The sequence below is a fragment of the Kwoniella shandongensis genome, chromosome 1, assembly GCF_008629635.2.
Source record: "Kwoniella shandongensis chromosome 1, complete sequence".
NCBI lineage: Eukaryota > Fungi > Basidiomycota > Tremellomycetes > Tremellales > Cryptococcaceae > Kwoniella > Kwoniella shandongensis.
This window is the reverse complement of record NC_089287.1, coordinates 859,924-885,520: the sequence shown is the minus strand read 5'-3', so window position 1 is coordinate 885,520 and position 25,597 is coordinate 859,924. Positions and strand designations below refer to the sequence as shown.

Below are 25,597 nucleotides of genomic sequence, written 5' to 3'. Positions count from 1 at the left end.
CATATAACACAATGACCCAATGCTCAATGTCCAACCACCCGGTAGTTACACAATGTCCAATGCCCAATGCCGCAAGCTCATCCTGACGATGATCCCTTCCTAATCGCTTTCGGTCATCCTGACCCAGCTCAGTCCTCGTCGAGCTCATCTTCCCCTTCTTCATTCGCTTTTCCTGCGCTCACGTCGGCGGTAGCGGTTCCGCCAGCTTCCTCGATCGGATCCTGGATAATTGTATGATCGAGCGAATCGACTTGTCTTTGGTCCGCATCTCTAATTTCGGTAGCGTTTCCGGGTGTTTGAGGTAGATCGTCCTGATGACCATGCTCAAGATTCGCCGGCCGGACTTGTTCCCTGTCTTCTGCTGGACCGAATACCTCCTCACCAGGTACGTTATCGCTCTCAGAATTGACAACAGCCTCGCGAACACCACCGCTCGCCACAGCACCTCCGCCCACATCACCTTCCCCACTCATCGATCTATCATCCTCCCCATCATCCGATTCATCGCCACTCCCCTCTCCTTCCTTATTCCCTCGATCCTTCCCATCGCCTTGAGCCACTGTCGCTCTCTCACGTCGCAATGATCCTTCTCTCACTCTTCGCCCTTCCCCACTCGCCTCCCCCTCTTCAGACCTCAGCTCTGAACTCTCTCTGCCCTTGTCGCCTTTGGCTTTACCAGTCACTCGATCCCACTCTTTCCAAGCTTCTTTGAGCAGAGCGACTTTGGCATGCGTATCGAGATTTTCCTTGATCGCTTCTGCCATAAATTCGGCTTTGCGACGCTCAACGTGAGGCTCGAGGTGATCAGGTGGTTCCCTGCGATGCCAATGTACGCTCATCAGCTCTCCTCCGTCGATCGCAAGAGATTCGGAGCATGCGATTCGCCGGAAAGAGACGACACATGAGCCGACATGAGAATCTAGAGACGTGACGTACCAAGTGCACTCATCCATGTCATAGCCTTCCCATTTGACCAGGTACTCGAACGTTCTCTGATGCAGTTCCCCAGGCACACGCCCTGTCGCACGACGACCGACAACCTTCTCAACGACGTAGAGCGGATCACCGTCGTCAGGGACGATCGCCTGCTTCTCACTAAGTACAACAGTCGTTGGTCAGCTCAAGACATCACGGCACGCCGTGTCCATACGACAACGGTAAGATTCAGAGAAAGGAGGAAGGGAGGATGGTCTTCAAGAAGGCAAGAAGCCGATTGCACTTACCGAAGAATACAGTTGTAGCGGATACATCGGACCTGCTGGATTGTATCGACAAGTGCTCGTGGTGTGCCTGTAGCCGAAAAATCTGTTAGCTTGATTGTGGACGAGATCTCTGAGCTACTCACCGATCTCGTCGATTCTCCACTTGCAGTCGGGACAAATCCAAGTCTCATTCGTCATGTCGACGTCTTCTGCAAGACCTGCGCAATTCCAATGACATCTGATGCAAGGTCAGTCAAACTGACCCACTAAACTGACCCACTCCGAAGAATACGTATTGAGAATACTCACCGACCGCGACACTGGACATAATGAGCGAGAGGACGGTTCGACAGATCAGCTTCTTGATATCCTGAGGGGACAATGGTTTCTTATAGCTTACCACATCGCAAATGATCTCAGCCTGCATACCATATCACAAGTCAGCTATATTCCCGTTGTGAAGGACTGGAGCACGTTTCAGCTTACCAGTCTTCCCCTGCGAGTATTTTCTCCTTTAGCGGGCCATATCGCGTCTGTCTTCTTTACCCCGTCACTCGCAGGCATGTATTTCGTACCCATCGCTGTCCTTCCCTTGAACTTGCGCAACACGCTTGTCGTCTTGGGTTTCTTTACTAGAGCATCTTCTAAACTCAAGTCCCGGTTGGTGCGTTTACGCTTTGCTGACGTTGGAGGCTGTGATTGGGACTGCGGGTCGTCATTCTGACACTGCGACGAGACTGACCTTGATGAAGAAGCGTAGTTCGTCGAATTTGGCTTGGCTTTCGACTTCTTGGCTGTTGAAACGGGCGTATTTGTAGATGGAAGAGATTTGCGTTGCGTAGCCGCCCTCCTCGGACGTCCGGGAGTAGTCGTCGATGCCGTATTGGGCCGAGGCGGGAAAGGAAGTCGAGGGGGTGGTTTCGACGTCGTTGAAGCAGCTTCCTCATCGTCATCACCAATCACTTGTAAGCCTGACGGGTGTTGTTCAGAGGTTTGCTCGTGGTTCTCAAGCAGAGGTGTAACAAGCTCTTCGTCCGCTCCAGAGTCGTTCCTGTACGTCTATCAGTCAGCTAGACACATTCACTCATTGAAGGTTGCTCACTCTTGATCTCGGCTGTGTTGTGCTTCTGCGACCACCGGCTCCTCGAATCTTCGACTCATACTTGATGATTCTCGTCGTTCTCTTGTGGTCGGAGTGTATTCCGGTGCAATCATGATATCCCGTGGATTCACAGACTGTATGCCATCGGGAACATCACCGCCATTCGATTCCACGTCCATGAACGCTTCCACCCCTCCATCATAAAAGCCTTCGTCATCAAGCGGCATGAGATCGAAGCCAGCCTCTACCTGTGGTTGTGGTTGTACCACCTCGGCTGCGTTGTGTAGATTGAGTTGAACAGGATTCGCGTCGGATAGGTTTCTCGATACGTTGATAGCTGTGGGACTTGTCGTCGGTCGAGCTTCTTGAGTCCTCATGCATTGATCTGGAAGGCGCGATGGTCCCGCCTCTGGTTCCGTTGCTGTTTGCGCACTCCGCTGTTCCACCAAAGCGCTAATAGCAGCCTCCATCCTATCCATCCTCCCAAAAACTTCCTTTTCGAAACTCATCAAACCCTTCCTTAGCGAATCTACATCTCTCTTGGTCTCTCTCACGATCTCAACAGCTCCTTGCGAATCCTCTTCCATCCTCTCTAGCTGTTCCGTGATTAGATCATTCTTATCGATCACAGAACGACGGAATGATCGGTCGGCCGTATCGTTCTTCATCAGGTGCGAAGTTATTGTAGCGAGAGCTTGATGGATGGATGTATTCGAAGTCTGGGTATGGGCGTAGGCTGATGTTGGAGTAGGGGAACGATTCGGAAGGGTCGGTCTTGAAGAAAAAGAGGAAGACTGGCGAACTTCCATCGTCGAAGGAGGTAATGGAGGGGTAGACCTCGACGACAACGTTGGACCAGGCGACATATATACCGACCGAGATGACGTAGAGACTGAGACCGAGGAACTTCTAATTGGTGCAAGTATATGAGCGGGTGGAGTCCCATCGTCACCGAAATGAGAACCGCCCCGACGTTCGTGGTCGCGATCACGGTCTAAGCGTTGTCCTTCCGGACGTCCGGGAGGTAGCGTACTAGCTCGCGAAGGCGGAGATACCGCCGCGAATATGCTGAGCATTATCTCTCCTGTCCCTTGAGAATGAGACAATTCGCTTGATGTCAGGCCAAGAGACAAGCCAAGCTAGTAGGCCAGAGTACAGAAGGGCGAAGTTGAGCAATGATGCGGAATTGGGATGCATATGAACTGGTGTAGGGCAAGATAAGTTGGACGAGTTGAAGTGTGAAAGTGGAGGTACGTGTGAGCGAGAAAGAATTGCACGTGACCATACATGTAGTGTGGCGTGGCGGGAGGGGGTACCGGTGCTGAATGTATGGCAAGCAAGGCTGTCCCGAGATTTGAACTGCATGTCGATCAATACAAATAGATAGGGATCACAATACCTAGATCAGGTCTACTCTTACAACTTGTCAAGACTAAATTGCTGTCAGACAAAACGAGTCCTCAACAATGTCTTTAACAGAATCCCGTAAACTCAATCATCCCACCACGCTCTTTCGTCGACACCCAACATCCTCAACAAGTCCTTCTTGTACTCTCCCTTCTCGGTGAACCACAGCTGTGCTTCAGGAAGAAGAGCAATGCGATAGTTGACGTTGATGTCGTTCTCCCGAGCGGAATGGAGGAAGATTTCCTCATTACGCTTGAGATCGGGTATGTTCTTGGCCGGCTCCCTGCAGCACAACGTTATGACAAGCTTCTCGCGAAGCTTTCTGCGAGGTCGCTCGCAAGGGGCAGACTCACCATGTCGCGTCGTATACCTGCCAGTCCCACCACTTGATCAGATACATGAAGACCTTCTTGCCGTTCGCTTGGCGTCCTAACGATCTCCGTCTATTCGAAGACTACTGTATAAGCTTATTGCCTAGAGAGCACCTTTTGAACTAAAAAAGGCAGCTTACCCTATGATCCTCTCCAAGTAGAACTCGTCATCATCCTTCGGCTTGCGTACGATTCTCTCTTGAGACCTACTCGTAGATGTTAGCCTTCGCTACCATCCCGTGCGGCTCATCTACTCTTACCGATAGATGCATGAAAACCTTAAACACCTCTCTTGCTGAGAGCGAGGTATGGATGGCGCTCTACTTCCAGCCTCGGCGCTCTCGAGCTGGATCGCCACACATTCGGGACAGCTCCACGCTTCATTCCACATGGATGCGCCGTCAGTAAGTCCAGCACAAGCCCAATGAACTCTGCAGATTGTACGGTGTCAGCTGCAGATACAGGCGCTCAGTGGCCGCTGAAACATGGGAAGCTCACCTTCCACCACACTACGAGCAAGAAACTACGTCAGTTGGTACTGCTAGACCAAACAGGAGAGGATTCATTCTCACGATGTCGCAGGTGATCTCTTGCTGTCGAGTGCAGCCTTGTTGTCAGTCATATACAACTGAAACGCGACCTGGCACAACTCACCATCCTGCCTTTCACGCTGTTCACCCCGTACTTCGGCCACTTGACACCTCTCACACTTCCCTCCCCTTCTCCCGGAGCCAGTAGGTTATCCTCAATCAACGACGCACCTCGGACAAACTGACTCCCCTGCTCTCCTTCACCTTGCACCTCGTCACCGTTGGTCTGACGAGACACAACTGAGCCTTGGCGCATATATGGATGTGGGAATGGGTTCCACGTTGCGCTTCTCGAGCGGGCGACTTCAAGCTCAATGTTAATGGGCGGAGAACGGACTCGGAGAGGTAGCGGCTCGGAATCGGGGAGTGATTCGACTCCCGAAGAGAGGTGTGTCTCAGAGTCTGAGTCTGAATCGTTTAGATTGCTCATATCAATCCTGTGTGAGGACGTTCAGCATGTGCACAAGTCACATACCGTGATAGCATGAATGAGGAGCGCGTATCACTCACAAGGGCATACCCAACTCTTGGCCGATACGATGTAATCTCTTCCTCATCGTGAACTGCACTGCGCTCTCGCCTTCTCTGAGGACAGGAACCCCTCCCAATCTTTCTCGCTCGGCTTCAATCGCGGCTTCGACCACACTTGTGATTGGTGCTGATAGTAAAGTCGGTCCTTCCATCGGGTCAAGTCCTATCGACGTTGGAAGGACAGTGAGCGGATCGATAGTGGCCGGTACGTCCCGGCTGTCGCTGAAGTCAGCGCCCGCATTGAAGTCGAAGTAATCTGTAAAGTCCAGCTCGGAGATAGCTTCTGGCGTGAAGAATTCGGTCGGAACGGGTGTTATTCTCGTGGGTGACATCCCCACTTCGGGGCGATATGTTGTGTCGTTTACGAAGGGCACTTCCCTCTCCGACAAAGTGATATGACCGTTCTGGATGATATGACTCGATCTCTGGGTGAAGGCATCAATCATGTCCGTTAATCGCGTCTTCAGCAAGCTCCTGACCTCCCCCTTCACGATCTTCTCCACCTCCTTGACCTCCTCCAACCTCTCCTCGACTTTCGCCAGCCTCTTCTCAATACTATCCATGAGGGACAAATATCCCGCTTTATGCTCTTTCATCACTCGATCATTCATATGTATCAAATTTGAGATGTGATGGAGTGTCGTCACGATCGTCTTCGCTTCTCTCGGAGTGAGTGAGGTATCATGATGTAACAACCTCGGATTTGGAGCAGCGGAACGTAATCGCGGTCGTTTCGCTTTGGGCTGGCTCTCGTCAACATGTTCGCGAGCGAAGTAAGATGTTCGTTTTGGCGGAGAAGGAGTGACAAGGAGCGGTGAGAGAGGATCGGAGGGTGAAGAAATAGCATGAGTAAGAGGTGGGAGACCTGGTGTGCTGAGTAGTCTATTCGAGGAGGAGGAAGATGCCGATGGCATAGAAGCGGATGAAGATGCAGGAGCGTGGGAGGGCGTCTTCGACATTTTATCGCGGCGATTATCGTCTGTGACGTTCTGTCACTGGGACGACAGATGTAACCCAATGTGATACAAGCTGTACTCTATATCACTGAACAAGAAGGGCCGACAATGCGAGAGAGAAGGTGGAGGGGAATGGAAGTCGTACTAAACTCATAGAAACCTGTGAAGGATGATTGGTTCCAACTTTGTTATGAGACTTTCCGACTGGACAACCTCCACTTCACCGCCACGGACCATTCCAACGATTGACATTGTGGCAGATTGGCAGATGGTTGTATGCGATAGAAGTGGTAAATCATGCATGATGGTATACTAGTACTCTGATTATTTACATGTGGGTTCGATTTACGTATAACTTAATCCTGTGCTGTGCTGTCCCTTGCTAATAAACAGGGTCTTCCCTACCAGTATGCTCCACCGATCCTCTGCACTCGCTAATCTCGCGCAATCACGCACTGCCTTTCTTCTCCTCTCCGTGCTCATCCCATACAGTCTGGGCAACGGGGAGGAGGACGACTTTCTGGTTAGTGTCGATATCAGCCTCCAGAGCTTCGGATTCGAAATCCACCAGTGCGGTAGGCAAATGGGGAATACTCGTCCCCTCCTCCCTACAAACATCCCGTCACGTTAACTGCACTCTTCTTCGCAAGTGACACCTGACGGTTTATATATGAAGGGCGACCGGACGTACCAGGTAGATTCTTCGATTGGCCAATCGTACCATTTGACAAGGTACTTGTATGCCTTTTTGCCAGGCTCCGTGCTGGGGATTTCCTTGGTTCTGCATGAAAGAAGGGATCAAGGTCAGCCTTATTGACCTGAACAACAGCCTCCCCGCAATCACCCAATAATTCCCTCCATCACGAAGAGATCGTCGTCACCAGGCTCTGAGACGATCCGCTTTTTCTCCCTGAAACACATTTTAGCGGTAATGACTGTTGTGTTGATTTTGAACTTGCCGTAAAATGCAATTGTGACGAATACACTTGTCTTTGCGCCTCGGCGGAACGGGTTCGATGTCTTCACCTGGGTTAGGACATACAAAGGTATCAGAGTCGAATGGAGTTCAGAAGGTGATGAAGCACATGAAACATACCTAGACGGAGGAGCTCAACACAATCGGGACAGGTCCACTCCATGTCCATCACATTTTGTCCCCAAGGGACACCAGCACAGGCACAATGACAACTGGCGAATGGCCAGTCGGTGAACATCACCGAATGGCTACGTCGTGTCCGTGCAATACTCACTAGCCACCACACTGATCGTAGATGATATATCAGTCACTGCTCTCGCTTCAGTACAGCTCTCTGCTTACCAAATTACAGCCAACGGTTTGCTGAGGAACTTTCAGCTTGTTTCCAGGTGCATAGAGGCATGTATCTGTCAGCTTACCATGATACCGCGTACTGTGTTTTCCAGCTTCTTAGGCCACTCGGCACCTTCCACTTTGACCTTACCATTACTCGCACCGACATACCCTCCTCGCTCTGAGAGCTTTGTGATACCCCCTTGGGATGACTTCCTCTTCTTCCTCTGTGATTGTGTTTCTTCTCTCCAGGCGTTGTGTGGCGATGATCGTTTCCAGGCGGTTGGCCGACTTGTCGATGAATCGATGAGTGGTGATGCCGAGATCAGAGTGCGCAGGCGGTAGGCTGTCGATCGCGAACGACCGGAAAGAGGAGGAACGGTAGCGTTGATGGGTCCACCGTTGTCGGTTCTTGTCTTCCTTGATTGGGAACGGTCTTGTACGTTCGTCAGGCCGAGCCCCGCCGTGGCTGCCCGGCTGTTTGCAGTCTTCCTGGTCATAGATAGTTTCATCTTATCGATAAGCCTCTTCTTGATCTGAGCCTTGTCTGCCATCAGAGTTATTTCGTTATCTTCCTCGTCAGATGTAGTCAGGTCGATCGGATTTGCGATACTGCCTGAGGTATACGGCGATGACCCTGAAGACACGGAAAAGTTTGCTTCAATAACCATCTTGGTAAACGTATAAGCAACGGTATCCTACGAGGAGGTCGTATCTTGAGAGGTGAGTGCGGAGTCAGGCTGATTGTGATCAATAACGATGTAAGCAGTCAGAGTGAAGAAGGGAGACGCACGTCAGCGCGAACGTTGATCAGCGACAATAACGCAGCAATATTACCTTACGGACAACAAGTATCAGGATTGAAACTTGGTCACCTCGTACCGACTCCTAAATAGTCCAGGTGGAATCAAGGAAACAAGAAAGAAAGAAGGAAGGAAGGAAACGACAGGAACCAGAACGATCAATGCTAAGAGAAGGACGGTGGCAAAAAGGCAGTCGCGTAATACAGGAGATCTATGTGGGGTACCCATTTAAACCCTTCGGGGAAAGCGCAAGAAGTCGAGTTGCGCAACATCACCTCTGATCAATCTACTCTTTCTACTGCGATTCTAACCAACTTTCACCCCTCACATCGGCTCTACCTCACTCCGACTTCTCTCCAGCATCTTCGAACGACCACGATCCAGAACGCGCAGAGGTCAAACAATTGTAAGTCCCCTTACCTTTTTTTCCGTCCGAAAGACATTGCCTCCCTCTCGCTCGTACTTCTTCCCCTTTCTCGAGTCTATTGATCTGCGACGAGACGATTAACTCTACAAACAATAAAATCTGTCAATCCACGGAATAGACGCTTCTCCCTTCCTTTCATCTTCGGGTGGAAGAAGGGAGTCGACAGCCTCTGCCGATAACGTTTGACCATAATGATCGTTGTTCTCCTCTTTTGATCCATAATCTTTTGATCATTTTGGCGAGGGGGCGTAGTTCTGTTGACAAGAGAACGTATGCTGATCGAATGTCATGGACTTGCCCCATCTAGCCTTCTAACATACATTTTCCCACTTGTCCTCAAATCCAGCGAATAACCGACTCGCCTTCGCACGATGAATCAGCCGAACAGAATCGATTCTTGGTTGTTACAAGATGACGAGAAACCGTGAGTCGCTTGACCCACTCAGCCGTCGATACGACAGAGGTGATGCAAGAGTCAACTGACAAGCAAACCATTCAACGCAGATTAACGATTACAGAAGATCCTAAAATCCCCAATGCTGCGACTATATTATTGAGAAAACAGGATCATACGTTGGGAAATATGATCAGAGCGTGCGTATATGTTCTTCTCGTCTGCAACTTCTACTTCCTGTGCTTGATTCCGACTATCGTCGTATACCCACGTCCTCCTCTTCATGTATCATTACACCACCCTCCACTTCTCAGATTCCTTGACTATACCTTCTCTTATAGTCTCCTTCTTCAGATCACCTTTCTTTGAGCCAGCACACTGATGTTCTATGTCACTAGGCAACTCCTTCTCGACCCCACTGTCCTCTTTGCCGGCTACAAAGTCCCCCATCCTCTCGAGAACGATATCATCATCAAGATCCAAACAGACGAACGATCAAACCCCGCCGACGCCTTAAAACGCGCTTGTCATCTGCTCATCCGTCAAACCGTACACATAAAACAACAATTCATGGATCAAGCGAAGAATATAGAGATGGGAATGGGACCTGAACAAGCGGCTGTTGGCGGACCGACAGCTGGGGGATATGATCCGTATGGAGATGGATTCGGCGCGGGGAGAGATGGGAATGTTGTTGTTGGAGGGGCGGTGAGAGAAGGACAGCAGGATGTGTACGATTTCTAGATGTAAGACGTGACGAGCAAGAGCGTAGGGATATGTTGTAAAGTATAGAAGACATGCATGCATGGTCGCACCACGAGTATAGCATCTTACAATTATACTATCGTCGCTGATCTTTTGCATCCAGCTCGCTTCTGGCATGTCAGGTGGAGTTGACCGTGGGAAAGCTCGGTGTGGAGGCGGATCACTCGGAGTGATGGACTGCGGATGGGATACAGCGTGTCCTTGTGCACCGTCTGGTCTCGACAACGTCAACAGACTTTACTTTGGTCTCATGATCAGATTCCCGCTAGAATAAACAGCAGCTCATCTATTGCATCGTACAAGTACGAAGACAAATCGGACATTGCTCGTCCTTACCATACTTATCGCTTCAATCATCATTCCACACCTGTTCTTCCGTACTCTCCTCAACATGGCCTGGATGTCGAGTGGTCGGACCAATGCCGAGGTAAGTAGAGCCCACTTCGTTCCCAAATCTAGCAATGTATGTGTCCTTTTCCGATTTGACTGATCTGGTCTTTTGTATGGATAGCTCATCGATAAGATGGTCAACAATGGTCTGATCACATCGACCCGAGTTGCGGAGGTGAGCGACGACACTTCTCTCTTCGCTCAAACAGTTGTATGTGAGTTCGTACTAACTAAGCGACTACTTGTTACTAGGCAATGAGAAATGTGGATAGGAAGAATTACGTCCCAGACAAGTCCTACGCTTACGAAGATTCACCCCAGTAGGTCGCACCCTTCCTTCTCCCAGTATTGTTAGACTGACGGCGATTCCGGGTGTTGTAGACGGATAGGCTACGGTGCGACCATCTCCGCTCCGCATATGCACGCGCACGCTTGCGAGAACCTGTTACCGCTCCTGCCTGCGGACTCGCCGAAGCCTGGAGCAATTCTGGACGTAGGTAGTGGGTCGGGCTATCGTAAGTGTAATCTTCTAGCATCGCACAACCCCCCCTTCTCCTGTTACGTCTCTCCGTTACTTCCTTCGTATCTCTTCTTGGATGGTTCCGAGTAAGCGCTGATAGTGGATCATGATCATCGCAGTCACAGCAGTATTCCATCATCTTTCCCCTCAATCCCTCATAATAGGCATAGACCACCTCCAACCCCTCGTCGACCAATCCCTCACCAATCTAAAACAAGACGGTATCAAAGTGGGTAAACAGTCGGATGGAAGTGGGGTGATTATTTTTTGTGGTGATGGGAGAAAAGGATCGAAGGAGAACGGACCGTTTAGTGTTATACACGTAGGAGCGGCGGCTCCTACTTTGCCAGAAGCGTTGGTGGAGCAGGTGAGTGCGAGACAGTCGTCATCATGTATAGAGACGAGTAAGATAAAGACCTGGATTTATGAGTTGTGGAGCTGATGCTTGGGTGTCATCGTAGCTCGATAAACCTGGAAGGATGTTCATACCCGTTGGCGAATTCTCGCAAGGTAAGCATTCGTTATAGCTTGCCCGTAGTTCACCCCCGTGACACAAGCTGATGATAAGTCGTGTGCACAGATATATGGCAGATTGATAAAGACGTCAATGGCGAAGTAACGAAGAAGAAGCTCTTCGGCGTGAGAGTGAGTGACATTTCGACATCTCAACATATGGTAGCTGAATCACACACCTCGTATCTCTCGGATTTAGTACGTCCCCCTGACGGATCCACACAAACAATGGCGAGAGGACCTGTAACATTTGGTGTTGAGGCTTTTGATGTACAGTGAAACTAACATATGACCCCTGTATCAAGTAGTCCATTGCATCTCAGCATGTACAGGTACAGTTGTGATATGACACCTGTACTATATATGATCTCGGACCGAATTCGGGCATTACAATGATGAAGCTCCTTTCTATGATTGCGGATTGTCCCTTTCCGTATTAAGAGAGGCATACAACTATTCCCCTCACGCTCGTACAAACACCATCCCTCCTCCTCTCACTCTCACCTCCTCTCTATCTTCCCCTTCTCCTTCCCACACGCCTATTCTCGGGAGGTTGACCCACCCACTCCCACCCAGACATACTACGTCAAAGTTGACTTCCTTCTCTTCTCCCGGAGCGAGCGAAGGCACGGTGTACGCTCTATCACCCTTCCACACGAAGCCTTCTGCAGTCTCGGCAAGTACCGTGAGCGCGTTAGCGGTGTGCGTAGGATGGGTGTTCAGGACTGTTAGGGAAAGGGGGAAAGCGGCGTGGGGTGTGATATGTGGCGGTGAGGGGAGATGAAGGGTAGGGATGATGAATGAGTCTGTTGGCGGAGGGTGGATAAGAGGGGGCAGGGGGTGATTCGTCGTGATAGCTGACTCGGAAGATTCGCTATGACAATAAAGAGAATCAGCTCATCTCTCGACTCCTCATCACTCGACCCCGCTTCCGTATACAAGTTGATAAGAGATTGACTCACCTTCGCCACGTGAATACCAACTCTGCTGGAACCTTCGTTGGGTTACCTACTGCTCCTCTTGGTCCAGGAGCAAGTGTGAAGTTCGCTGATACCGCATATTCGACGCTCTGGTCCCAGTCTAAGATACGTCGTCAGCTCCTTCTTTGATCCATGCGACAATTGCAGCGGGCAAGCTGACCTTGGGGGGCGAAGCTGTCTCCATCAAGAGACGACGATACGAGTTTTACCTCTTCTTCGTCAGTCTGGGTTTCGTCAAGGTCGTCAGCAAGGAAACCTCTTTCGAAAGGAAGGGTATCTACCTCTTGCTTGATCTCGATCCCTTCCACTTTGACACCTCTAGAACTCAACACCCCAACCCTGATGTCAACTAGAGCTTCCCCTCCCTTCTTCCCCTTATGCGTGTATTTCACTCCCATTTGAACATCGAACGGTCTCAGAACGGGTATCACAATCGTTCGATTCACTTGTTCCGTCCTATGTAAATCACTATCGTCTTGCGCGGACAACGTATCGGTAGTCTGATTTTGTTGCTTGATAGTAGATTGTACGGAGAGATCGAGTATCTTGGTCGCTTCGGTTGGAGAGCGGAGGACGATAGTTCGAGTGGTCGAAGCTGAGGGAGCGAGAATGCCAAATGAGATGTCTTTTAGTAGTGAGGAAGATTGTTGTTTTTCGAATACTAGCGTAGAACCTGAATCATCATATCAATGAGCTTCCCCAATCGCCGTATCCCTGAGCTTATCAAGCGTGTCACTCACCATCATCCTCATCTTCATCGCCTGGCTGGATAAAGACCGACAAGTCCACATCCATCTCCCTCGAGTCATTATTGGTGACTTTGACCTCCACCGATAGGTCTTCGCCAACGAATGCCGAAGGATGATGTGTGATATCCACTTCCACCTCATGCGCTCGAGGTGTGAAGCTATATTAACAAATCAGCAGCCACATCAATGCAGACAACACTCTTCCACCTTGATTACTTACAGGAGGGAGGGCGATAGTTCTTGAACTGGGACAACAGCACCTCGTGCGGTGGTCCATTCTAGCAGTTCATTTGGAGCGAAATGGATTTCCAGATCCCACGACCCTTGCTTTAGAGAAAGCTTGACGCTCGCAATCTGTTGTAGCGAGCTCAGGTCAGCGATCAATCATTTGATAGCGCTTCGAAAAGTCATCACTCACTTGGACCTCGCCTTCGGAGTCGCTCTCCACTTCACCGTCGATTACCAGCACTTTATCCGGTGTCCAGCGTAAGGATGCCTCTTGCTGCGTTCCAACAGTGATAAACTCTGCCTTGTCCTTCTTATCGTCTTCCGTCGAAATGATTACAACATCGGGTCGATCGTCCGTGAACGATATAGTGATAGCCGAGAACTGTATGTCTCTAATATCGACATTCTCGGGACACCGCAGCGTAACTTGGTACGGCACATGTTGAGAAATAATGGACTCCGATTTCCAAAATCCCGCTCGAACATTCACTGTTGTCATAACCGGTCGTCAGCCGTGAATCCGATGGTGACCAGAATTAGGTAGCTCACGTAAGGTGAATGATCCGTCCATCTCTACAGTCACAGGCTCTGTACTTGATGGCGAAGTGGTCTGATACAAGGCATCAGCTTTGCGATCCCCTGTAGAGGGGCTACTGACCTTGAGAAGAGAAAGAAGACCCTCTGGCAGAGCCGCTCTCTCTTCATCCTCAACTCCGCTGTCTGTATGCCTCATTAGCACACACGCTTCGCGATACACACGCAGTTTGAGCTCACCAGGACACATCATTTCGATCGACAATCGTGCTGCGCTCTCCACACTACCTGTACGTTGGGCGCACTCGTACCATAGTTTCCTGATCTGCCGCACAATGGGCGTCCACTGTTCCCTCTTGAAGCTTTGCGATATTCGGTCGAAGAACCTGCGCAAAACAGTTAGCTGCGGTTCCTCTTAGGTAGAGGATTTGCAGCTACAAACCTCATTGCCATGTCGTACTGGCCTGCTTGACAGTATGTCTCTGCTATTCTGAATGCCACAAAGAGAGCTACTCGATTTTGCGCATAAGCCTGTTCTTTGAGCAGAGAATAGGCTTTCGTGAACAGCTAGGATGTCGTTGATTAGCGAACATCTCACGCCACATCTGCTCTACCTACCTCGATGATTAGCGCAGAGTGATCGACCTTCTTCTCATTCGCGAATCCTGGTGCTGTCGAAACATAGCCCGAAGCAGCACCTGCTTCCGACCCAAGAGCGTCGGTCTATCATGATCAAGTCAGCCAAAGTGTTGATCACAAAACGTTATCATTCCTCACCTCCACGTCGAGCGCTTCCTGGAAACGCTGTTGACGCTGTATCGAGCAACACGCAGCTGTGTAGTAGTAGAACGCAGGCTGCTGCAAGACTTGCAAGGGATTACCAGACGATATGGGTGTCGCATAGTAATCTGGCGGCGGGGGCGCTGCGGCTGATGCCGCAGTGGGGAATACAGGTGGTGCGAGAGATGCGATTCGAAGTCCAGCTTGTTGACCCATTTCCAGAAGTTCAGCGAAAATACGGTATCTGGAACAGCATCACGTCAGTCCACTACCACAAGCATGAGGGGAAGATCAGGTTTACTGTCGTGCGATCCAGCTCCAGAACTCGAATGTTTCTTCGCCGATTCCCCAGCCTCGCGACAGATCCCCGAACCGCTTGAGATGGACGAAGAAAGGGGTAAGGACTTTCGGTCCCTCATTACCGTACAGAATGAGTTTGCATATCTGCCGAAAAGTCAGCTTGGATCCCCAGCTATGTGACAGGTGGGACGTACTCTGACAGCAACGCAATCTGCTAAAACCTTTGCTTCTGCCCATCTCTTGGTTCGCGGAGGAAGAGTGGTAGTGGAAGAAAACATTTTGGCCAGTTCGTTCCAACAGTCTTCGTAGTGACTATCAAAGACAAAAGAATTGATTATCAAGCAGTGTTAGATTCTGACGGATCCTGTTGCGCACTTACCGTCTAGCTGCATCAAAGTCCCCTCTGACCTCTGCAAACCATCCAGCTTTCCAATCATATCTCACCGCCCAGCCTTGTGGTCCCAAAGCTCGTGCTCCGGCACCAGTGATCATCGGCGATGCGCCCATCTGGCTGAGAGGAACTCGAGAGCGTTTCCGTCTCACCCGTTTAGCATGGGCAGAATAGTATTCCAAGGCGGAGTCGTAAAGCGCTTCCTGGAGGGACTGGACGAAGTCGGGCAGCTGGTCGGCTGGAACGGGGGTGAGTACGAAGAGGGAGGCTTTAGCTGAGAGTAAGGAAGCTCGACGGAGATATGATAATCGAGGATCAAGTGAAGGTGAATCTGGCACGACGTATGGAATAAGCGCGACTGTACCTCTGGTGTTAATGGGAATTGCACTCACCTAGCGTCGCGGCGCTTGCCATAAGCACGACCGTTAATTTGATACCTCGCTCTCCTAGTCTCCTTCTTCTCTCTCCAATCTCTCGGACAAGCTGTTCGTCCATCTCTTTCTCCTTCGCCTTCTCTTCCGTTTCCCGCGCTTGAGTTTCTTCGACAGTCTCCAATCCTGGACCTGCGATCGGCGATTCGTATAACCGTAAGAAGAGGACAAAGACAGAAGGTACGAGCTCGGCGTGTTTTCGGACCCACACGGGAGCTATGAGACCGTCAGGATAGAGAGGTGAGGAAGGGATCATGGGCGACAGGGGAGAGTGAGGGGTTGAGGGAGGTTCGTTCGTGGTCAACGGTGCGGTCGATGACGATGGGTTCACCTTCCGCATTGGTAGTCTGACGCCCTATGAAATGCAAATGTTCAGCAACATCTCCCTCTCGACGGAGCGTGCCAGAACGCACCTTGTCCACCAGGACGATCCTGAAGTCTCGTCTCTCCTTTTCCCCTAACCACACTTTCCCCTTCCCTGCAGACGGCGTCAAAGCTCCTCTCAAATTCGACACGAGCTCTTCGAACTCTTTGTCCCTGCCACTTAATTCTTCCTTCCCATTATCATCCTCTTTTTCAGCATGTGAGGTCTCCGCAGGAGGAGGGGGGGAAGCCGGTAATTGCTCCGGTTTCAGGGGAGAAGGCGAAGTGACCGGTGTGGTGATGGCGGCTGGACCTTGTGCAGCTGCATTCGGATCTAGGAGCGACGATGCACCTCCAGAAGCGCGACGAGCAGATGGACCAGAACCCGACGCTGAGGCTGTTGATGAGCTTCGATCTCGAGATGTAGGGGTCAGACCCGCTACAAACATCAACGGTTGCGGGTGCGCTAGGAACTACGGTCCGAAGTGGATCAGCATCGGTTTGTGTCACTTCATAAGCCATAAGCCATAGCCTCAACTGACCTCATGAGGATACGAGTTCATCTTGAGCGATCTCGACAGTGGGACAGAATCGCAGAGACGCTCTGTTTACTTTCCGGAAGCGACAAATGGATTGATGGAATGAGACTGAAATCACAAGTGACAAGACGCGTTCTGCACTGGACCTCCACTTCCTCGAAATGCATTAGATGACCGGCCGGTAGTGTCAGTGATGGTCATATTGACACGGCTACTTCCTTATAACTAAATCCCACCCAGGAAATCCCTCCCTGCGCAGTGCAAGTGATGCATGAGACTGCAACGCCGTGCGGTCTCGGAGGTCTTTCTAGATACAGTATGATGCTACTCCAAAGAGAACCCAAACCCTAAACAAATCAAAAGGGGGATGAACAGGGGTGAGGATGCAGGGTGAGAACAGTAACAGCTACTACAATATGCTGCTAGGAGATGACACGAATGAATATGAGACGAGAAGAACAGTGAAAAGTGCTGTTTACACAAAGACGATTCCAACCTGCCACACACTCATAACTCTAAAACACTGCTCATCAATCCCTGCTCTCTCAACCAACCCTTAAGCATCCAACAGATATGCAGGTGTACATGAGAATTTAACTGATCCTATCCAGGAGGTCACACAGGATGATAGAACCTTCATATCATCAGAGCAGACAATCTGTGGACAGGAAGTCCAAGAGGTGTAATGTCTAAAGTCGCGCTGAGCACGATGTAGGTGGTTACCTCGACTCCACACTCACGCCGTCTTACGAGAGACTGAGGTTGTTGCCGTCTTGTTTCGCTGTAAAGAAGGTGTCATGGAGCCGATCCAATTTGAGTTATCGATGAACAATCACAACCTATTCTACCAGCCATCTGATAGCCACTCCTAGACAAATGCATTCGCGAACATACGTAAAAGTGTAACCAGCTACAATACCACAGCGACCAAGTATACAAATGACAACGAGTTTGACATACCCAAAAACGATCGCACACTACTCAACTGAAACTACCACGATGAGTCAACATCCCTCTTAACCACGGATGTCTCTCGACCTGTTCTATAGTAGCTCTTTTCCTAGGATCCGTACACACACATCTCTGCATGAGATCCAACGCTCCCATCGGTACTTGTTTCTTGACCTTGATCCGACCTACTTGGGCCCACGAAGTATTCGGGAAGGGCGATTCGCCGGTGAGGATGATACCGAGTATGATACCGAGGGACCAGATGTCAGCTGGTGCAGCTTGGTAGTGTCTTCCATTGAGGACTTCGGCAGACGCATAGGACATGGTTCCTCGGAAGTGATCGTAGAGTAAAGGAGGGTAGGCTCGATTTTCAATGACGGCGGATCCAAAGTCGATGACTTTGACCTGTATCACATCCCAAGGTATCAGCGATGTTTCGATAGGCGATTAGCAAGCAAGAACCTACAGTCAGGTTACGGTCGATGACGATGTTCTCGTCTTTGAGATCACGGTGGTAGATCCCCTTTTTATGAAGATATGAAACGGCCTCCACTGTATATCGAAAGAGATGGTGAATCAGCTATGGTCGATCGGACAGTCGGGAGCATAGGTCGACTCACCAATCTGCCTAAAGATCTTCCTTGCCTGCTCTTCTGAGAACCGTAGATGCTCCACACACTCGAACAAGTCGTAACTTGCTCTCCTGGCCATATTCGGGCGTTTCCCACCATCCGCACCTCCGGGACTAGGACTCGGGCTCAACTTCGACCAATCGATGTTGGAATGTATGGGCGAGAACAAGGACGCTGAGCCGGGGGTACGCGGAGGGTTGAGGATAGGCAGTGTGGGGATTTGCGTCGGAAGTGGGATAGGGATTTGGGGAACAGAGAGAGGGTTGAATCCTGGATGGTGCAGTTCACCCGTTTCGAGGGTGTGCCCGGGTGCCCATGGATCGCCATGAAGTTCCTGGACCTGTGTCCGGATGGATGAGTCAGCTGCGAGGTTTTCTCTCAAATACCAGCAAGGAGTTCTGTAACTCACGAGATAGTAGAACTCCCTGTCCTCGTACAATCCCTCGAACCTGATGATGTTGGGATGTCTACACCTGCTTAGCACATAGCTTTCAACAGGTTCACCTTCCAACATCGCATAATCGCATTCCTGGATTCTATCCTTGAAGATGAACTTGACAGCGACTTCCAAACCTGCTTGGTTCTTGTATCCAGTTTGGATCGCAGAACAAACGAAACCAAAACCACCTGAACCGAGTTCGTCTCGGATTTCGTATCGTCTTGCGAAAGACGGGTTGAGCGTGCGATTACGCAAATGGTACGCTGCTACTTCAGATTTCGGAAGCTCCGGAGGAGGCGTGGGTACTTGTCTCTGGGGCTGAAGGGGCGAGGGGGATATCTCGGGGTAGAGATCGGTGTAATGCAATTGAAGCGTGTTGTGTGGTCCTGGGAGGGGTGAGGTCGTGTGTGGAGGCGTAAAAAGTTGCGCTTGAGCTTGTTGTAAGAAGTGAGGGACAATGGTAGAGCCAGTGTCGAGGCTGTAGTCGGGCGAGAACACATCGGTGTATTCAGGCTCAGTAGTGAAATGGAACTCGGACGTCGAGGAGGCAGGCGATCCAATCGATGTGAGCGGCGATGTCTGAATAGGTGAGGGAATGCCACTCGTCAGAGGGGATGGAGGGATATACAAACTGTTTTGATTGGGCGATTGATTCACTCGCAGAGTGACGTGCGGTAGACTCGCTCGACGGGGCCCAAGAGCTGACCAAGATACTTGACGATCATTTGGCGGACGATTTTGAGGGCTGAAGTTTCGCCCTGCTGGTGACCCGAGTGCGAAGCGATCTCCATCATTCATGTGCGAATCAGAAGCATTCTGATCGAACGAGAAGCTGTGTGGGGATTGGAACACTGAAGAGGACACCGCTTGAGCTTGAGCTTCGTGGAATGATTTTGGCAATGTGGCACTTTCAGGCAATCCGACTTCCTCTTGCTCCTCCTCAAGCAAAGACTCGTTGATCAGCTCTGATAAGGGGATCGCGTTGGGCGTCGTGATGTTGATGTCAGGTTCCGATCCAGCGGTGTACAGTAGCCTATTGTAAGTGTCGACACCACTCTGTGGTGTTGCGAAATTCAATCCGTCGAACAGGTGTGTAAGCCTTCCAGCCGGACTAGTTGGCTGCGAAGGGAACGGGAACTCGAGCGCATCTTCGTAAGGTGGTAAAATGGCATGTGGAGCCGTAGCGAGTGCTGGCGGTAACCGTCTCGGTGGAGTAGACACGCCGAGTGCATTTGAGTATCGCGGTGAGGGCGAGCGGGTGGGTGACGGTGGCGAGACAGATCCTGCTTTGTAATTTGGAACGTTCTTTGACGACCGTCGAGGAGGAGGAGGTAGCGAGCTAGGGTAGAAGACTGCTTGTCCGAGAGAGGGGGACTTGTTTTGCTTGCGACGACTGCTTGGCGACATCGTGGGATGATGAGAGGGTTGACAGCGTATGCAAAGTGGTCAACTGGTGGAGCTCGTTTCTTTTGAAGGAGAGCGAAATATCTGTCACTCTTTCTCACTACTTGATGGTGGAGTCGAGAATCCGTCCTTCTGAGTCAGGTTTCAACTGTGATGTTCGAGGCTCGAGGGGGGATCTTTGTGTGGATATGCGCAAAAGCTTATCGGCAGAATGACTCGTCAGACAAGCTGCATGTGGAAATAGCTTAACAGTCCAAGTGGCAGGTCTTCGATATGTCTGCCGGTTTGCCGGTTGAATGCTGCCAATCGTATTTCGCTTTCAAGTAGGCGGTTGACAGACGATATCCGTGTGTGTTCACTGCACCGTGTTCTGCGAGAGATGTCTTCTTGGGCTCGTAAAAACGTTGCCGAGTTCAGTTATCTTATGTATCATCGACCAGCATCCTAGTAACTAGGTTCGCTCCACGACTTGACCAACGAGATACACCACAACCCCTCGATCATGTCCTGAACAATCGAAACATGGAGACGAGTTACAGAGTGGTAACGTACTCGTCTTGGTCATACTGAGTGGCAAACATCAGTAAGACATCAGCCCCACAACGCCTCCTCCAGATAGACGGGCACATGTTATGACATGACGAGAAAAGGTTTACGAGAATACGGAGTACTCGTTGAACTGTGGTCCGTCGTATTCCACTTGATCAGTATCATTTGTAAGCCTTGATCTCGATATGACACTTGCGAAACCGATCAGTCCCGCCACCACGAATGGCACATCAGCTGGAATCTAAGGCACACTTCGCAGATAAAGAATGATCAATGGCGGACCCGAACTGTTCTGGGTGACACACCACGCATCGATCGGCCCAAATTCCAACGGAAAGTCCTCCGTCGATCAGTGACTCACTTTCGAGATCAATACTGAGCACCCATGTGTCCAGATACATGTGGAGCCGGACTGGACCAAGAGCCTTTCTCGGCTCCTGTCAGTGTGGTAAGTCGAAGTTCGGCTCACATGAATCAGGGAGGCTTTGATGTTTCAAACCGATTGAACGTCTTAATCGATACGGGGCTGATTGAGTTGGAGCGAATAAGCATGACTGGAGGAGGTCTGTCAACTTGTCAGGGTCGAGGAGCGGCACATGTAGTAGGTTACGAGCGATTCCAAGCAAATCGGCAGGGAGCATTGAATTGATCTTGAGAGATACGATAAGTAAAAGGTTCATAGACATCAACAATAATTTAACTCTGTTTGTGAAATGTTGTTTGCGCGAGTGGTTCAATCTGATCCCGCGAAATCAACGCAATGTTCTCAGAATGAGGTCTCGTCTCAAATCACTTTGATTTCATTCGCCGACCTCTCCACACCAGCTCGTACTTTGGCCACTCTCAAGCATGACAACTTCGCAACCAGAGCCTGTACGGGTATCATACTCCACGCTCTTGGCGAATCCAGAAGGGTTACATGATCAGGTCGTCTCGGCTCTTGGATCCGGACCGGGCTGTCTAGGAATAATACTCATTTCCGGTAAGATTAACTATGCATCGTGTTTTACATACAATTTGTTGATCTGACACATCCTCCTGCATCTGCATTTTGACAGATCTCCCACCTGCTTTCCCTCAATTGCGAGAAAGACTCTTTCGATTAGCTCATCGGTTTGCCAACCTTCCTGAGCCTGAGAGGGAGAAACTCGCAAGACCAGAGACATCCTTTCTTTTCGGATGGTCTCACGGCAAGGAGGTCATGAATGGTGTGAGTGGACTCCTGGTCATGTCTGCGAGGCCAGTCGAGGGCACTACCGTCATGCGTCGATGCCGAAACGCGTGGAAACACCACCTGATCCATCTCCCTAACCACCTTAATCACGCGCTGACAGATGTCGTGGTGATAAGCGACCAGACACGCAGAAAGGATCGTACTATGCCAACCCACTACTCGACACACCAAACGTCTCGGACGAACTCAAGGCTGCTCATCCGGAATACTACGCCGGTAATGTTTGGCCGACTGGAGTAGACGGTCTGGAAGAGTTTGAAGAGACTTTCAAGTCGTAAGTGGAAATCGTTCTGATAAGCAACAATCATGATTATTTAAGTGGGCTGCAATGACAGACTGGGCAAAGTGATCTTCGATGCGGGCATTGCGCTAGCAAAGGCTTGCGAGAGCTTTGGTGAGTACAGGAAGGGATCACCAATTCCTGGTCCTGGTCACTGACTTCTTCGTTAGTCTCACCAGCCTTGTCCAGTGACAAGGGCGCGATGGAGACCCTCATTGCATCTTCGAAATGCAACAAAGCTCGACTGCTTCACTACTACCCTGAACCGCCTTCAACAGAGCCTTCGAACAACCTCAAAAACGACGCGCTCTGCGGTACACATCTAGATCACTCTCTACTTACTGGACTATGTGAGTTCGCCTGATCACCGTCACAACGTGAACGCAAGTCTAATCCGGTTTCCTATTCGCTCGGTAGGCTCCGCAATGTATCTCACTGCTACGGATCCCCCTGAAGTCGTTCCCTCACCGTCTGATACCACTGGTCTGTGGATCTACCCTCGAAATAGTGAAAAGTCCATCAAGGTGTCGATTCCCGAGGACTGCCTTGGTGAGTCTCCCCAGACATAATTACCTGTAGACTAACACTGACCCCGCTCATAGCCTTCCAAACTGGCGAAGCACTTTCCATCCTCACATCGAACAAACTCGCTGCCACACCTCACTTTGTTAGCGGTTCCACCTCATCCGAGAACCCCGTATCGAGAGAGACGTTTGCGTTCTTCTTACAACCTGATGTGGATGATGTGATCGGACCTGATGGGGAGACATTTGGCCAGTTCACCAAGAGGGTGTTGGGGAGACATTATGCCGAGAAGGCTGCGCAGGAGGCCGAGGATTAAGAGGTACTTTGACTGGTGGGAGTGGGAAGGCGCAGGACGAGATGGACGATGTTCGGCCGGTAGAAGTAGAATAGATGTTGGTTCATATTTGGGTCTGTTGCACATAGCATATAATGCACTTCTCTCAGTTACAGCACGATTGTCCGATACAATGTAGTCTGCACCGAGATCATTGCTGGACTTGTACGGATGCAATGACCGAGTCTCGTAGCTGACAGGTTATCAAGTAAACGCGTTGCAGTGCCAAGGAAGCTATGCAGTTTATGCATTTGTATATTTTATCCAGCTCTCATAGAGAAGCCAGAGACTATGACCATACAATTTCGGAAGGTAAGATGCGATTGATGAATGCGAGTAAGCCCCACTCTGCGAACAGAGTGGTAGGGTATTGAAGAAGGAAGACATTATATACAGGAAAAAGACACCCGAAAGCCCAGAAATGAGAAAGAAATATACAGTATAATTCTAGGTAGATAGAAATTGTCCATGGAGTCCCGCGCGATCACTTCTCAGCACCGACCACGACGATGTTCCCGAGGAAAGTAACCGCCTGGTTGAAAAGGATCAAGTTGCCTAATCTGATATCGGCCTGAGTGGCCAAGGGGACATCGGCACCAGTCGTTCCGGTGGCGGTCGAGTTGGAGATCTCGGGGATGGTAGCGTTGCTGGCGATGACAGAGTCGGCGAGACGTGATGATGGGGAGATGATCGACGCGGAGGCGGAAAGACTGCCAGAAGCGCTGATGGAGGCGGAAGCGGTAATAGACGCCGAGGCGGAAGTCTCGGTAGTGCTAGCCACAGTGGAGGTAGGGGCGACGTAGGTAGAGGTGGGGGGGACGTAAGTCGAGGTGGGAGGTGTGTAGGTAGAAGTGGGAGGAGTGTAGGTGGAGGTAGGGGGAGTGTAGGTAGAGGTAGGCGCGACCCAGGTGGAAGTGGTGGTGGGTTCGGGGTTGTTGTTGCTTCCGTCGTTGTACCACCAAGACATGTAGAACTGTCCTACGTCCTCAGACTACATCAAGCATAACAAGTCAGCTCTGTACTTGAATAACTATACTCAAACAGCCGCTCAAGGGCAGTCAAGGGAATGGCAGGTGGCACCTTGGCGCGACTCAAAAGACGAATGTGGCACTCACAGCAAAGTGGTTGAACAACGACCGAGACATGTCCAAACCTCCGTACGGACAAGTAGGACATTCATCCTGAATGGTCGCGACGGCGGTCTTGCCTCCGTAACTAATTGTGATACTCTTGCCACAGTTAGGGCCGGGGTATCCGCCACCGTACTGGGCAGAGTTCTGCGCGACAATGTAGTCCGAAGCGACGTTGTAACCTCCGCAAGCGCCGAGACCGACATCGTAGAAAGTGGCTCGTCCGCTGAATGAATCTCGCTTGGCGATGGAAACGTCGACGTTGAGGTCTACTGGCTCAGGGACACGCTTGGCGTGTTGAGACCTAGCACGAGATCGGGAGAGTTCGTGGACGTTCTTGTCAGAGAAGGCAAGGGAAGGGAGGGCGAGAAGCAGTGTTGTGAGAAGAGTGGAGGCGATCATTTTGTTGTGAATATTTTGGTTCCGTTGGTGGTTTTGTTGTTGTTTCTATTGTTCTGGTGTGGGTGTGTGGGATGTCGACCGTAATACGATGTACTTGTCGAGAAGAGAAGTCAAGGAAGAGTTGCAACACTGGTTGGAGGGAGATGCGAAGTGTTAGTGGAGCAATTCGGTAATTTGAGCTATGACACAGATCGAAGTCAGCTTCATTGTTCCCCTTGCGCACAGACCCATCCGAAGGCTAGCTTGGACCTTCGACAATCGGTGGAGCGAATGACTTACCGAGTGAAAGGTACTTGCTCTTTTGTCTTGTCCTGTTGAGTGCTTGAGTGAGGGAGTGTCTTCCAAGTAGAGATCGACTGGTGTAGGTGGTGTAATGAATGTTGTTTGTGAGTTGAAACGAGTGAGATTGATGTTCTGAGAAGAGAGAAGTGAACAATCAAGATGTAATGTTCGTCAACGTGTCTGGGTGTGTGTGTAAAGAGCGTCTGTCGGTCTGGTGTGGTCGAGAGGTCGTTGAGCGTATCCGTACTGTATTCTGGGGTCGTTGAAGAAGATGATGAAAAAAGGGGTCGTTACGAACATGAGGCATTGAGGATACAATTGCTGTCTCTGTCCCTTGCTTGGTGCTACTAGGAGATTATCCTCGGGACTACTATTGTCGCTGGCGCTGCTGCATGCTGTAACCTCTCCACCATGGTACGGTGGTGTTGTTGCATGTTTTTTTCCCTCTCAGTCCAGACCCCAACTCACCACCCCAGTCTTAAACCCGCCTCTTGCTGACTATTGACAAGCCACAAACCCATCTGATAGACCTCAAAAATCATACATGCCTCGTGGCAGATCCTGAATCGATAATGTACGCTCGAATGGCTTGGGTTCAGCTTCAGCCCAGACGTCACACCTACACCGTCCAAAGTGTTATATTCCAGTTATCCAGGATAATCGGGATGTTTCAGGGTAAATTGACCGGGATTTTCAGGTACGGGGGTCCGAACCAAATAACAAAGAGAAAAACTTTTCTGGGGGGTCTGGATCTTTTCACTGTACATGAATACGAGGAATGATCCGAGATGTCAGGCCCGATGAGTAGGGGTAGTTTCATCTTTACATTGATTTAGACGCCGGGTATACATGTGCTGCTG

The 25,597-nt window shown here is 50.5% G+C and overlaps 9 protein-coding genes across 9 annotated transcripts; 3 read left to right on the top strand and 6 right to left on the bottom strand.

Moving 5' to 3' along the window:
- Positions 1–128: 128 nt before the first annotated feature.
- CI109_100311 (uncharacterized protein) lies at positions 129–3,380 on the bottom strand (the record flags this gene model as incomplete). Its single annotated transcript, XM_032003025.1, has 7 exons — positions 129–816; positions 937–1,095; positions 1,224–1,290; positions 1,346–1,420; positions 1,512–1,623; positions 1,689–2,253; positions 2,305–3,380. The coding sequence occupies 7 exons, from the start codon at positions 3,378–3,380 to the stop codon at positions 129–131; spliced, it is 2,742 nt and encodes a 913-aa protein (XP_031862832.1).
- A 415-nt stretch (positions 3,381–3,795) lies between these two features.
- Positions 3,796–6,162, bottom strand: CI109_100310 (uncharacterized protein; the record flags this gene model as incomplete). Its single annotated transcript, XM_065966750.1, has 8 exons — positions 3,796–3,994; positions 4,065–4,154; positions 4,223–4,288; positions 4,343–4,513; positions 4,581–4,591; positions 4,655–4,675; positions 4,737–5,109; positions 5,183–6,162. The coding sequence occupies 8 exons, from the start codon at positions 6,160–6,162 to the stop codon at positions 3,796–3,798; spliced, it is 1,911 nt and encodes a 636-aa protein (XP_065822822.1).
- Positions 6,163–6,607: 445 nt separating this feature from the next.
- On the bottom strand, positions 6,608–8,139 carry CI109_100309 (uncharacterized protein; the record flags this gene model as incomplete). The annotated part of the gene is made up of 8 exons (XM_032003027.1): positions 6,608–6,767; positions 6,851–6,940; positions 7,004–7,069; positions 7,146–7,185; positions 7,256–7,347; positions 7,410–7,420; positions 7,478–7,498; positions 7,555–8,139. The coding sequence occupies 8 exons, from the start codon at positions 8,137–8,139 to the stop codon at positions 6,608–6,610; spliced, it is 1,065 nt and encodes a 354-aa protein (XP_031862834.1).
- A 930-nt stretch (positions 8,140–9,069) lies between these two features.
- CI109_100308 (uncharacterized protein) lies at positions 9,070–9,836 on the top strand (the record flags this gene model as incomplete). The annotated part of the gene is made up of 3 exons (XM_032003028.1): positions 9,070–9,122; positions 9,203–9,292; positions 9,491–9,836. The coding sequence occupies 3 exons, from the start codon at positions 9,070–9,072 to the stop codon at positions 9,834–9,836; spliced, it is 489 nt and encodes a 162-aa protein (XP_031862835.1).
- A 412-nt stretch (positions 9,837–10,248) lies between these two features.
- Positions 10,249–11,527, top strand: CI109_100307 (protein-L-isoaspartate O-methyltransferase; the record flags this gene model as incomplete). Its single annotated transcript, XM_032003029.1, has 8 exons — positions 10,249–10,284; positions 10,369–10,422; positions 10,500–10,567; positions 10,629–10,762; positions 10,887–11,134; positions 11,229–11,277; positions 11,348–11,412; positions 11,480–11,527. The coding sequence occupies 8 exons, from the start codon at positions 10,249–10,251 to the stop codon at positions 11,525–11,527; spliced, it is 702 nt and encodes a 233-aa protein (XP_031862836.1).
- A 215-nt stretch (positions 11,528–11,742) lies between these two features.
- CI109_100306 (uncharacterized protein) lies at positions 11,743–16,599 on the bottom strand (the record flags this gene model as incomplete). Its single annotated transcript, XM_032003030.1, has 18 exons — positions 11,743–12,154; positions 12,243–12,360; positions 12,421–12,933; positions 13,001–13,167; positions 13,230–13,363; positions 13,428–13,726; positions 13,787–13,847; positions 13,896–13,957; positions 14,012–14,157; positions 14,214–14,338; positions 14,390–14,494; positions 14,549–14,795; positions 14,853–14,995; positions 15,046–15,163; positions 15,231–15,573; positions 15,635–16,028; positions 16,087–16,509; positions 16,579–16,599. The coding sequence occupies 18 exons, from the start codon at positions 16,597–16,599 to the stop codon at positions 11,743–11,745; spliced, it is 3,831 nt and encodes a 1,276-aa protein (XP_031862837.1).
- Positions 16,600–17,556: 957 nt separating this feature from the next.
- CI109_100305 (uncharacterized protein) lies at positions 17,557–20,004 on the bottom strand (the record flags this gene model as incomplete). Its single annotated transcript, XM_032003031.1, has 4 exons — positions 17,557–17,931; positions 17,993–18,078; positions 18,147–18,498; positions 18,568–20,004. 4 exons carry the CDS (start codon positions 20,002–20,004, stop codon positions 17,557–17,559), a joined length of 2,250 nt encoding a protein of 749 aa, XP_031862838.1.
- A 1,395-nt stretch (positions 20,005–21,399) lies between these two features.
- CI109_100304 (uncharacterized protein) lies at positions 21,400–22,905 on the top strand (the record flags this gene model as incomplete). The annotated part of the gene is made up of 7 exons (XM_032003032.1): positions 21,400–21,532; positions 21,609–21,760; positions 21,901–22,058; positions 22,120–22,178; positions 22,235–22,414; positions 22,482–22,613; positions 22,667–22,905. The coding sequence occupies 7 exons, from the start codon at positions 21,400–21,402 to the stop codon at positions 22,903–22,905; spliced, it is 1,053 nt and encodes a 350-aa protein (XP_031862839.1).
- A 502-nt stretch (positions 22,906–23,407) lies between these two features.
- CI109_100303 (uncharacterized protein) lies at positions 23,408–24,455 on the bottom strand (the record flags this gene model as incomplete). Its single annotated transcript, XM_032003033.1, has 2 exons — positions 23,408–23,914; positions 24,039–24,455. The coding sequence occupies 2 exons, from the start codon at positions 24,453–24,455 to the stop codon at positions 23,408–23,410; spliced, it is 924 nt and encodes a 307-aa protein (XP_031862840.1).
- Between the last annotated feature and the right edge of the window lie 1,142 nt (positions 24,456–25,597).